General features: G+C 35.2%; 2 protein-coding genes across 2 annotated transcripts; one reads left to right on the forward strand and one right to left on the reverse strand.

Annotated features, from left to right (window-relative positions):
- Positions 951-6184, forward strand: LOC105160753 (protein NRT1/ PTR FAMILY 5.5-like). Its single transcript, XM_011078230.1, has 3 exons — positions 951-1136; positions 4689-5206; positions 5383-6184. Exons 1-3 carry the CDS (start codon positions 951-953, stop codon positions 6182-6184), a joined length of 1506 nt encoding a protein of 501 aa, XP_011076532.1.
- LOC105160671 lies at positions 8925-13481 on the reverse strand. Its single transcript, XM_011078151.2, has 8 exons — positions 13101-13481; positions 11910-12049; positions 11598-11697; positions 11393-11491; positions 10812-11159; positions 10204-10296; positions 9916-10122; positions 8925-9563 (listed from the first exon to the last, which is right to left on the reverse strand). Exons 1-8 carry the CDS (start codon positions 13413-13415, stop codon positions 9300-9302), a joined length of 1566 nt encoding a protein of 521 aa, XP_011076453.1. The 5' UTR covers positions 13416-13481; the 3' UTR covers positions 8925-9299.

Genomic DNA, 14120 nt, shown 5'->3' on the forward strand with positions numbered 1-14120 from the left:
ATATGTAAAATCCGTACACATGAGACTATAAATAAAAACGAACAAACGGTACAAATAAAATAAATGACTGTTACCTTCTTTTGTTCTTTTCAACCAATAATAATAATTCCCAAAAAAAAAAAAAAAAACTTGACGAGGAATACAAGAATATCTTCTTTTGAATAAAAAATTTCCTCAAATTTGGAGTTCGATTTTTTCCTTGAGAAAAGACAGGTAAAGATTTATATGGAATCTCGGGAACATATAAATATTTTCTTTTTCTTTTAAATAGTTGTTTGGCCATGATTTTTAGTTGTGGAAAATAATTTTTTCATAGCGAAAAATTAGTCTTTTGCATCAATTTTACTTAACAATGATTAATAATATCTAGTTATCGACAATAGTTTTTAGCCATAACCATTAATATTATAGCCAATAGCAATATTTTTCTAGTACCTGCAAGTAGTCTTCGTCTATCCTCATGAGCTGACTTTGTTTAATTAATCATCAACTTGTCATTGTTTACACTGTGATCAAGATGTAGTATCGATTAAGAACACACACACATACGTGCAGCCCAGTTCCAGGATGTTTTAATTACTAGTCATCCCACAAAAGTAATGATCATCGTCTTAAGAAATATCAATCCAGTTTTCAGATCCAAGGGACCAGAAATCTTACACTTTATATGGGTACGTAGCATTGATCACCTCGTATTTGTTTTCAGCTCTTGTTTTTAATGTTTGGTAATATATCATGCTAACTGATCTGGTTGTCTGAACTCCATGCAGGTTGCCTTTTTGTGGGAATTAATTTTGGTAATTAATTGAGCAGAGATATACATTAGTTAATTTGTTCTTGGAGCAGTAGTTCATGTGTTTCTGCAGGTTTCAAACCCTAATTAGAATCCTGTTGTTCGATTGATGTACAATTCAGGTCTACTCTTCGTTGACATATTAGCTGGATACGTGATGCGGATGCTGGTGACGTACCTGACGGATGTGTGGAAACTGAGTTTGGTTCATGCTACAAGCATTGTCAACATCTGGGAGGGCGCTGCCAAGGCATTGCCTCTAGCAGTTGCTTTACTTTCTAATACTTTCTGGTTTATAGGCCGCGCCCGCGCCCTCATGCTGTGCAACCTTGCTTACGCCATTGTAAGTCGTTGCTTTATATTTTTCTAACAGCTTATAAGCTCACTCAAACATTCTCTTAATCGTCTCCTGTATCGTCTTTCTATTGTGGTTTGATTTTGTCAAAACTTAACATGCATGCATTAGGGGGAACATAACCACCAGTCATTGTGGTTTAGAAAAACAACATATTCAGTTTAGATGTCACTAGAAAATTGATTAATTCTTCAAAAATTGATTAATTCTTCAAAAAATGACGCGCCAGCAAAACGTAACTTAACGGATGACATGGCGCGTCATTTTTTGCTCAGTAATATTTGGACTAAATGTCACATAACTTATAATTATAGGACTAAAATTGTATTTTCATTTATTTTCATAATGCCATGTCAACAAAAGTGACTGAAAAAATTAAAAAGCGCCAAATTAATTAGGACACATGCAAGACATGTGATAATTTTCAATCAATTTAATTTTTTTTGGCGAGATTTGAACTAAATCTGCTTTTTTTTTTTTTTTTTTCTATCTAGCAATTATGGTGAGTTATTTATTAAAATAATATTAACCTTTTCTTTTTGCAACTATACCCCAAAACTGGGGTATAGTTGCAAGATTAAGGAGTGAATTATTTAAAAATTGTGAAAAAAAAGAAAAATTAAGAAAATAGCGTGAATTCAAAATGTTTAATAATTTGATTGTCACCCGGTGACAAAGTTAATAAGAAAAAAATTTAAGCTACCGTGGCCAGTGACAGGGGTGGCTCTTTTATTTATAAAAAAAAAAATTAATATTCAAGTATAAATGCATTGTGAATTTCAATTAATTATAATTCACATTGTAAATTCGAATTGCAATTAATAGTTGTGAATTGGGCCAAATTCACAAATTATTATTTTTTTATTTTTTATAAATTAATTAATTTTAAAAATACAATGAACCATACTGATAAGTTTGTGACAGTGTTGGAACCCTTTGATGAAACTCAAGGTCAAATTCAAAATTTAGAAAAAAATACAAGTAATTCTTGTGATACTATAAATTATCTTATATAAAAAATTAGCAATTTACTTTTATTTATTTTTTAAAATATAATAATAAATAAAGTAATTTATTTTATATTTAAAAAAAATATTTTATATTTAAAAAATAAATTATTTTATTTTAAAAAATACAAAGAGATAAATTGCTATTTTAAATATAATAAAGTAATTTATTTTATATTTAAAAAATAATTTATTTTAAATATAAAATAAATTATTTCATGAATTGTTGTATTCTAAAAAATAAAAAAATAATAAATTGCTAATTTTTTTATAAGATAATAATTTATACATTTATAGTATCACAAGAATTACTTGCATTTTTTTCTAAATTTTGAATCTGGCCTCGGGTTTCAATCGAATGGTTCCAACACTGTCGTAAACTTATCAGTATGGTTCATTGTATTTTTTTAGAATTGTATAAAAAAATGTACACTATTACATTTGTATGTTTCATTGTATTTTTAAAATTAATATAATTTTAAAAATTAATTAAATATAATTAATTTATAAAAAATAAAAAATAATAATTTGTGATTTGGCCCAATTCACAAATATTAATTGCAATTAGAATTCACATGTGAATTGCAATTAATTGGAATTCACAATGCATTTATACTTGAATATTAAATTTTTTTTATATAAATAAAAGAGCCACCGCGTTCACTTACCTCGGTGGCTTAATTTTTTTTTTTTTATTAACTTTGTCGCCACGGTTGCTGACCAAGGTGACATTCAAATCATTAAATAATTTGAATTCACGCTATTTTCTTAATTTTTTTTTCACAAATTTTAAATAATTTTCCCTAAGGAGTGAATCGTTAGTTCCTCAACTTTTTTTTGGAAAATGTGTCCAAGTCGTGAGCAGCACTAATGACTTGGGCACATCTTTTTCTTTTTGGTAATCTATATTTATGTTATACTTAATAATAATATATACTAATTAATTAATAATTATTATTTTGAATTTTATAATATTTAAAATTATTTATAATTAAAAAATATTAATAAAAAATATATTGATCTTTAATTAATTTTTAACAACTTATAAAAATTAAAAATTACATAAAAATAAAAAAAATCTATTTAAGTATTGGCTTCATTATTTTGACGTCTACAATCCTGTCTTGGCATATTATTTTCATGCGATAGAGCTTGACTTTATTGCAATTGGATACGAATTTGTTGTCTTACCCATGCTTGTGGTCAGTCCATCTAATTAGAAATTCTGGTAGTTTGCCGTCGACCCAATAAATAGATGTGCGTAGAGTAGTGTCGTGGATCAATTGGGACGTTTCAAAATTTCAATTGATCAATGACACTACTTTACGAATATTTATATTATATTTAATAATATATTTACTAATTATAATCATATTTATGTATTTACTAAATAACTTTTAATTATATTATATTATGAATTTTTTATATAATATTTTAATAATAAAAAATATATTAATTGTTTTATTAATTTTTTAACAACGAATAAAATTGAAAAATACATATAAATAAAAAAGTATAAGAATTAAAATATTAAAAAATTGTAATTAATTATAAATTTTAATAATATCTGCCAGTCCAACAAGTATGTCGTTTGTCGTTGCCGTCGAGGCTTTCTTCTTTTCTTGAACCTCTGGTTCTTTTGGTTCGTTTTACTCTTAATCATCATAATGAAAATATTTTGTTATGACAAAGAATTTTAAGGGGTCATAACTTGTACTACTACTTATTGATGTGTGACAATTTGATAAATATTTTGAAATATGCCTCTAACATGATTCCGAATTTGATTTAGTCCTTCGTTCTTATCTAATCTATTATCACAACTTATTTGAATGTTTTTCATTTAGCATGAAGTAAACCGAAAATATGATAATTATGTAATCTTTATAAGAGTAGGAAAAACACATTTAAAATAAAGTATGCTTATTTGTTAGCGTACCACAATAATTAATAAAATTTAACATAAATAATAATTAACACGAATAATTAAAAACTATATATAAATGCCCAAGTCGTTAGTAGCGCTAATGACTTGAGCATTAAAAATAAAAAATAAATAAAAATAAAGGGGATGGGGTATAGTTACAGAATTTTTTAAATATTATTTTGATAAATGGGCTCCATTATAGCACGACGTACCTACTTATATATAATAAATAATTTTTCACATGTTAAAATATATTATAAATAAAAATAAAATATATAACCAATAAATCACATTTTAAAAAGAGAGAAATAAAAGAGTAATTACAGCTAACATCTCTAAAACTGTCTAATCAGGATAAAATTATCATATTTAAAAATTGGGTGCAATAGTGTTACTACTCGCAATTTATAAGTAGAGGGCTTTTTCGTTTTATATTAGTCTAGGAAATAGTTCTAGCTCAGTTGCAATTTTCAAATCGAACAGGATTGAAAGTGTCGCAGCCCCTCCAGTTAGCACACCAAAATCACATTTTTCCACCAAACATTAGACAAAGACACAGTAATTATATATTTCTAAGATTGATGAAACTTGAATGGTCATGTGAAGGGTTTGGGGTTGCTTGCATTGTCAACACCACCACTCCTTGGTCACTCCACGGGCACCTGCACTCATTACCAGCCAGAATGCATTGGCACGACACAAATGATCATGTTCTACACAGCCTTGCCTCTCATAGCTGTGGGAATGGCCAGCATTTCTTTCGTGTTTGCAGCTATCTCAGAAGTACTAGGAGAAGAACTGACGCAAGAAGATGTGTACAGATCTCATCCTCTCTTGCTATTTCCTAATTATATTGGTGGTGTTACTTTCTCCTACATCAAACCATGGTCTGTCAGATTCGGGATTCCAGCAATTTGCTGCGTTGTAATAACCATGTGTTACATGTCATTTTGCTGTCTGGATATGGCATTATTAACTTCCGGAGATTGGGTCGAAGAGAGCCCCCTCACAAAAGTCATCAGAGTCATTGTGGCTTCTGCTTCCAAAGTTTACCATAAACTTGATGGCGCGGAGCTTTATGAGAAGACAAATACTCCGTCCCTGCCTCGTACTCGCCAGCTCAGGTTGGTTTCGTTGTTCCCATTCCACTAGGACTCTTGTCTTTCTGCTCTCAACAGGTTAATTATAAGCACATTTCCGTTCTAATCGCCATCCGTCCCCATAAACGTATGTAAGATATTTCTTGTCTAACAGTTTAAACTTTTAAACGATGATTGATTTATATTGTATTGAGATGTAGATGCTTAGATAAGGCTGCCATCATATTGCCCAACAAGAGTCTCGACGAGCAAGAGAACGATAAATGGACACTGTGCACAGTCACAGAAGTAGAAGAAACCAAAGCAGCAATCCTCATAGCCCCTGTATGCTTGAGCTTCATAATCTGTGGGGTGGTCATTTCCGTCGGCAACAGTTTCTTCCTCGAGCAGGCAAATCACCTGAATCCCCAACTAGGAAAACTGAAAATTTCTTTCACTCTCCTACTTGTTTTATATGACATGGTCAAAGCTCCACTTTCCAAAATTAGGTTGCCCTTCCGGTTCGGCACTTCAGTGGCGATACTGTTCTCCGTGCTATGCTGCATAACAGCTGCCAAAGTTGAGAACAGGAGGTTACACGCCATTGCAACACATAATTTGCTTGACAGGCCTGATGACAGGGTTCCTATGACCCTGTTTTGGATGGTGCCTCAGTATGTTCTGCTAGCTGTGGTCGACTCATTTCTGGAACAAAATGTTAAGCTCTTCTTTCAACGTATGATCCCAACCTCGTCGTTGTTGTATCTTAGCTTATTCACTCGAGCAGTGACTGGAATTGGAATCATGGGCGGGGTTCTCTCAATTTTTGTGGTTGGTGAGTTGAGTGAGAGAGGAGGGAAATTGAATTGGTTTCAGTTTACGTTGAATAGGAGTCGTCTGGACAAGTATTACTGGACGCTGGCCGCGTTGAGTGCTGCAAGTCTTGGTTTCTATATTTTGTTGTCCTCCTGTTACAAAGAACCACAGACGGAAGCAGAGGCAGAGGCATCCTCAAGGACGTGATATATTTGTGTGCCTTCATTACAATTCAACATTCCATTCCATTAGGAGCTTACTAGCTAGGTGTTTTTACATTGTGAATGAAATTTTATGGACTATTTTCGTTTATTGACTGTCGTTCTAGACTCCTTAAGCAATCCTACTGGATCTTTTAGTACCACATTAGTATTTCAATGTAACAGGCTGGATGATCCTATGCGCTGATATAGGTAGACACAATATCTAGAAGGATCAGTGTCTCCATCTAAACAAAAACCTTTTAGTATTCTATGTAGAGTCGAAACACGGCCTAAGGATATCATTCGATCTGAGGTTGAATCCAGACAAAAAGAGCAGAGTGGATAAATTACCTACCTCTATAGTCGCCACAAACAGTTAAAGTCAATTAATACATCTCTTAATCTACTGAAAGGGTTCAAATTCTAACAAGATATGAGAATTGCGATTATTTACTTGGCATATGCTTTAGCTACAAGAATAACAATTTGGGAAACAATCAATTCAATAATTCTAAGCAGAGGTCAATATTGATTGATGGCCGCTGCTGTAAGAGAAGGAACAGAAATACGAACTAGTCCTCCTTTTGGTTATGGCATCATGCACAGACCTCATTTGCCTGCAAAACAAATCTGATATAAATGAATGTATTGAAGTCCAACTGTACGTTGGCTGAGCAATGGAAAAAGATGCTCAGAGTCCATGTATTGAATCAAGGTTGTATTTTTCAGACGATGAAGTTTCATTCTCTTGGTTGTCCTGCACCTGCAGCATTTTCATGGCATCCAGAGTTTGTAGATATGTGTAAGAAGCACTTCGATTTGATGAAGGGCCTAGATTGCTAATTCTGCTTGCAAGGAAGCGGCGAATAGTTTCTCCTCTTCCCACAAAAATGCATGTGCTTAGCTGTGAGAGGATTTCCCATCCATATAAAGAAGAAACCAATTTTGTGAAGACGGGGTGTTAATGGTGGAAGGGGTAATATGGAACAAAGGGGCCACGCCTCAGCATTCTTGATACCTGGAAGCAAATGGTGGATCAGCTTTAGACGAAGCTACTGTAAGTCCCTTGAAGCTCTATCAGACGCTGGCATGGCAGGCTTGCCTGTCAGTGTGCATGGGTGCCAACATGGTGTGGCACTCGAGCTGGTTAAGTGTTGAACAAGTTTAAGGTAGGCGGTTCATTGTATTAGAGTGACGATTGGCCATGCAGGGGTGTGAGCAACAATACATCGGTGTTGTGGCCTTGTTCTATAGTTGTGAATGATTGTGGGTGTGCGTGGATAGGGGCTTTGCACGAAAGGTTGAGGGAGTTGGCTAAATGGTACGCGTGTTGAGTGAAGATAACACTTGAGTTGCAACAAAGAGAGGTGTCGCCCACACAGGCAGCATGCATTTGCAGTAAGACCGGATGTCATGCACACAGGTAGCACACGACATACAAAAGGCAGGAAGTTTCCTTGTTTCTATTCCATGTGAATTTCTGTCGTTTTCGGTGTTATATGATCGTATTCAACAATTTAAACTTTTCAATGAGTTGATCGTTTGATAATACTGATACTAGCATGCTACTGTACTGAAATGCAGATGCTTAGACAAGGCAGCCATCATATTGCCTGACAAGAGCAGGGAGGAACAAGAGAAGAATAGTTGGACACTGTGTACAGTCACAGAAGTAGAAGAAACCAAAACTGCAATCCTCATATTCCCTCTATGTTTGAGCTTCATAATTTGTGGGCTGGTCATTTCCGTCAGCAACAGCTACTTCCTTGAGCAGGCAAATCACCTGAATCCCAAATTAGGAAAACTGAAAGTTCCGTTCCTTTTCCTACTTGTTTTTATACGACGTAGTAAAAAGTCTATCTCCAAAATCAAATGGTCGTCCTTCCGGGTTGGCACGTCGGTGACTATAATATTTTCTCCGTGCTACGCTGCATAACAGCTGCCAAAGTCGAGAACCGGAGGTTGCACACCATTACAACCCACGATTTGCTTGGCAGGCCGAATGACAGGATTCCTATGTCCCTGTTCTGGATGGTGCCGCAGTATGTTTCGCTGGCGGTGGTCAACTCGTTTTCTGGAACAAATGTTAAGCTCTTCTTTCAACGTATGATCCCACACTCATCGTTGTTGTATCTCAGTTTATTCACTAGAGCAGTGACTGGGATTGGAATCATGGGCAGGGTTCTCTCAGTTTTTGTGGTTGGTATGTTGAGTGAGAGAGGGAAATTAAATTGGTTTCAGTTTACTTTGAATAGGAGTCGTCTGGACAAGTATTATTGGACGCTGGCTGTGTTGAGTGCTGCAAGTCTTGTTTTCTACATTGTTGTCCTCCTTTTATAAAGAACGACAGACAGAGGAAGAGGCATCCTCAGAAACTACGAGATATATGTCTGTACCTTCATTACAATTCAATATTCTATTCAATTCTGATATATCTATTGTTTACTAGGTGCTTTTACTTTCTGAAATGAGGTTTACGGACTATTTTTGTATCGATGGTCATTCTAGTCTCTTCATACAGTCCTAACTAGTCCTTTTAGTACAACACAAGTATTTCAATGTAACAGGCCGCATGATCCTAATTGCTGATATATCATGTGTGAGAAAGTCGGACAATATTTGTAAGGGTCAGTGTCTCCATCTAAACTAAAATCTTAGTATTCTTTGCAGAGTCGAAACATGGCCTAATGATACCAGTCAATCCGAGGTTGGATCCAGATGCAGTGTTAAACAAACGAGCAGAGTGAATAAATTACCTCTATAGCCTGCCTCAAACACTTTGATTTAAAGTCAGTTAAGATCTCTCTCAATCTACTGAAAGAGTTCAAATTTTAACAAGATATGAGAATTGCAATTATTTACATGCCATATGCCTATCCTGACTTTTCCTTCAGCTTTAGCTATAGGAATAACAATCTGGGAAACAATCTTCAATAATTCTAAGAAGAGGCTGATATTCATTGATGAGCAATGTTGTAAGAGAAGGAACAAAAATACCATCGAGTCTTCCTCTGGTTATCACAGCATGGACTGATCTCATTTGCCTGGAAAACAAATCTAAAATAAATGAACATAATGAAGTCCAACGGTACCTTGGCTGAGCAATGGAAAAAAGATGCTCAGAGTCCAGGTATTGATTCAAGATTGTATTTTTCAGACGATGAAGTTTCATTCTCTCGGTTGTCCTGCACCTGCGGCTTTTTCATGGCATCCAGAGTTTGTAGATACGTGTAAGAAGCAGTTCGATTTGATGAAGGGCCTGGATTGCTAATTCTGCTGGCAAGGAAACGACGAATAAGGCCCCTGAGGAATGGAGCCATAGTATCGGGTTCGTGTTCTAAGTAATACATGACTCCACCCATACATGCGCAGAACAATGCCACCTGCAAAAGTTCAGACCAATAATTAATTATAGAAAAGTTTTGAACTTGGACTTGAAAACCTTCCACCCATGTGCTTGAATAATTAGCCATTTAATTAATCACTGACTAAACAAAGGTGTAAAACAACAACAATATAGCACCAAAGAAAAGTTTATCGTCTTCCATTCTTTAAGCAAAAATCCATGTGCTCAGCCTCTTTATGCCAAATGCTTATCAATAAATAATACTGTCATAATTGAGAGGATTGACATTCATGCACAGGGGAAACCAATTTTGTGGAGACAGGTGTGTTAATGGTGGAAGAAGTAAGTTGGAGCAGAGGGACTGTATATATTACCAGAGAAGAACATACCTCAGCATTCTTGATATCTGGAAGCAAATGGCGATTCACCAAAATATACCATAAAGAATCTCCAGCTCGTGGAAGAACATATAAGGCCAATTCCCCACGTCTGGCTTTCTTCTCCAACAGTACAGAGAGGGCAGATATCCCTCCTGCAATCCAATATACAAGCTTGTGGTCATTCACTGCCACTTTCCTGTGCAAACATATTACTCCCTTTTATTCCAGGGAAACTCAATCAGTATGGTTATGATGATGAATTTAGATGTATATTGATGTGGCAGAAGGAAAAATTACCTGAAAGATACCCACAAAAGCAGACAAGAATGTAGTTGAACGAACAGCGCCTGTAACAGCATGCCAACAGGTGCGAACTGGAGCATCCATGAACTGCAAAAATAGAGGAAAACATAAAGATCAAACCACTAGAATTCCAGTTATAATTCATTAGCATAAAGTAGAATACTAGAATCCAACCCATGGAGATATATGATTTGTCACGATCACAGAATTAGCTAGTCATGCCTTGCATGTTGAGCTCTAAAAACAGAATGATTCATGTAAAAATTTTCCAAAAGATAATCAGATAATATGAAAGAACTTTTGGAGGTCTATTAATTTGATAGTGATATTATCTTATGAAATGAGCATGAAAAAGATTAAGGCTCAGGCCAGCAAAAATTCAATGTTTTCTCATACTGGAGTCATAGACTTTTGTCCGATGAATCAGATATTAATGAAATAAAAGATATAGAGTGTAAATTGGCATTCTAAAATCTATCTTTAGGTTACCCAAATAAAGCAAAATTTGAATACATACTTTTATCTACTTCTGCAATTTGTTAAAAATGAATGCCTCAAAAAGTGGTAAGGTATTATTGCCCAATAACTTATAGACCATATACCTTTTGCAGACGCAGAACAACGAACGGAACAAATGTCAAAGAGAAGTACAGAGGAAATGTTTTCCTGAAGGTAGCCGTCGCGGCATTTGCATTGTGAACTAAGCATGAGTTTGTTTCAGGGTGAATAATAGAACATGGAATAATATCAGGAAACTCTTCCAACTTCACAGTGTTGGATCCCCTGCTCTTGGACAAGTAAGCAGAGAGTGAGGCGACATCTACTGGAGAACCTCTACAGCAATCCCTCACAGCTTTATACACAGGTGCAGCGACTGGCCCAGTTTTCTGAATGAAATCTTGATATGATTTTGGCAAGCTCTCAGGGCGCATAACAAAAGAATACATAACCTGATAAGTTCTTATAATTAGACAACCAAGGAACTTATAAATGTATCACAAATAAAACACAAAGCAAAGCAACTGGTGAGGCATACATGATTTTCTTAACTACAAGTTCCATATCATAAGAATAAGATAGCAGGTTCTTCCAAGTAGACATCAACTTTACCAAAGATTACAAGATCTCTGACAATAATGATATGGCCGAATTGGCAAGTCGGACTTTCTGCATGTAAGATTACCTGTGCACAAGCTATTGCAAAGAGTAGAGTATCCCCATGACTCCAATGACTTCCCCAGAGGTGGAATTTGTTTTTGGATTTAGCAGAGTTATATGCACACTGAATGAATTATTAAATATTAGATATGTGGAACAAACAGAAACATTCCTAGTACAGCACAGAGAATGTAGAAAAGCTAGGAAAATGAAAGATGAGGTACTTGTACCTGAGCAACCCTAGCCAAAAGATACAAAGCCAGTGTGCGCCTTCGGCTGGGATCATCTAATGCTAAAATAGATAAGCCTGAGATTGCACCAGCTAAAATCCTGTCCCATCATTCTTTTAACAAGGTCATATATATGGAATTGTTGAAATTATGCAATAAAATCAATATCAAGGAAACTATACTAGATAAAAACACAAAACCTAGTTAAGAATAACAAATATACTGTTAAAAACACAACATAAAGATGTGGATAACATAAACAAACTTGTAAAATTGAAACTAAAAGTAAATGCTCATTAGTTGTTGACTCACGCATTTACTGGAGTCTCTTTCTTTCTCAACTTTCTCAACAAACACCTCAAAGCATGGTAAGAACCAGTGAATCCCCCGAAAAGCAAACCAATTCGGCATGCTTCCTCTCTTACTATAAGGTCCTTCTCTGATACAAGTTGCTGCCATCAAATGGATAGTCCTCTATAAGATAAGAAAACTCTTGGAAGATATATCTTCTATTAAATCATGGAACACCAAATTCACACACAGATAAAAATGGATGAGGATGACAGGCAGGGTGGTTTTGTTATTAAGACAACATATCTGCTGAAGTTAATTTATAAGGTTGCCGTATACAGAGTCCATGTCCAAGATCTACTTCTCCATTCTCAAGAAGGACCATGCTGGAGAGCTTCAATATTAACATTCGCCCTCCACTTCCATTTTCCCCCATTATCAAAAGAAAATTTTAAAGTTCTAAAACTATTCAGTAGCAAATTACCAATTGTTCCTAGACATGAGAGCGTAAAATTAAAACAAGAAAGAAATAATGACTTCGGCACATCCTTCAATTTGTAACTTATAACAATTGTATGCTGATTTTGGAACTCCCCGGTGACTATATGAGAATGTAACTGACTCCAGCATATCCTTCAAAATGGAATTTCACAAGAGATCAAAGGTGAAACACTACTTTGAAGTCAGAAAGATGATCGAGTTCAAGTTTTGTCAATTCAACGATGCAATATAAAGAGCTTCTAGGATTAAAATCTCTTTTAAGGTGCCAAGGGCTGATGCAGGCAGATAGACGTTCCACAATACAAACATAGTCGCAAGTCAGTAGGACAAAACCCATGACAAAGTAACCGTCAACCTGAAACAAAAATCCCAACAAAAACAAAACAGTAATTTTCATCACTAGTGCTTCAATTTCTTTTTTTACTAATTTTACCTTTAAGCCTTCATAATCCCCCAAACTGGACCCTAAAACCTTTCCAAATTCACTGATGAAGACATGACATTCATGATAGAGTGCAATACTTTCATCACACCTGACATATCTAATATAACTAGATAGAAATATTTCACACAAACTGAAATATCATTGCCACCTTAGCGTATCAATATCCACTAAATTGACAGTTTAAAACCAAAAGCTCCATCACGATCTCAATTTCCTCCCCAACAAAAGAACAAAGCTACACATAAGGATATCAAATATCGTCACACCTTGATATCAAGGAGAGAGGAATAGGACTTGAGGCGAGCAAGCTTAAAGGCGCGGAGGAGAATTCCGATGCCAACGCGAATACCGTAAGAAAGCAGAAAGCTCTGACATAGGTTTCCGACGGCATTGGCAACGCAGGACTCTTCGGCGTGATCGCACGGAGGATGGAGATTTTCCGGTGAACCCCTCTGCCGGCGCTGTAACTCCTCTATGGCCTCCTTCAGGCGCTGTTCAGCCTCCCTTAGACGTCGCTCCGCTGCTTCCGCTGCCGATGCGGCGTCGGATGGCCGTTTCTGCGGCGTCGCAGAGGTGCGCATTTTAGTGTAAGATAGAGGGGTTTCAGCATCTGACACTTCCTTTGTTGGTTTTGTGCACAGTATGGGAATTAATAAATTAATATTTTTTTTTTAACAAATTCAAGTTATGGGAATTCGGGCCAAAAGATCTCCCGTCCTGAATTGTGTCAACGGGTTAGAGTTCCCAAACGGCTTTACTTTCTCACCAAAATGATAATCTAAAAATAATAATAATAATAATAATCACGCTCTCCACCCCTAAATTTAATATAATTATATATATTTTTATAATTTAAAAATTATGTTTGACATACCTTATGTTTGTTTTTATTTAATAAATAAGTCCGCTCATTAGTCTCACTGAATTTGTTGATATTAATAAAAAATTGAATGAAAGTTGATTTTTGTTCTTGATTGACTTATTATTAACTTATTAAAGATAAAATTATTTTTTTTCGAACCAAACTATCCTTATACGTATAATTATACTAAATCTTATGAAAGGAAAGTGTTATTGTTAAAAAAAAAAAAAATGTTGTTTTTGCTGCAAGCTTTGGTGGCACTAATATTGACTTGTTAGCTTGGGAGGACAAGAAAAACCCAAACGTACATTTTTCTGCTCAGGCGTGTTGCTTTGAGGACCCTGTCCAGTTTGTGTCTTGCTCTAACTGAATTCTCCAACCTCTGCTATGCACACAAAGTGTTCGAGCAAATTCTCCATCCAAA

The sequence above is a fragment of the Sesamum indicum genome, linkage group LG4 (assembly GCF_000512975.1).
Source record: "Sesamum indicum cultivar Zhongzhi No. 13 linkage group LG4, S_indicum_v1.0, whole genome shotgun sequence".
NCBI classification, from domain to species: domain Eukaryota; kingdom Viridiplantae; phylum Streptophyta; class Magnoliopsida; order Lamiales; family Pedaliaceae; genus Sesamum; species Sesamum indicum.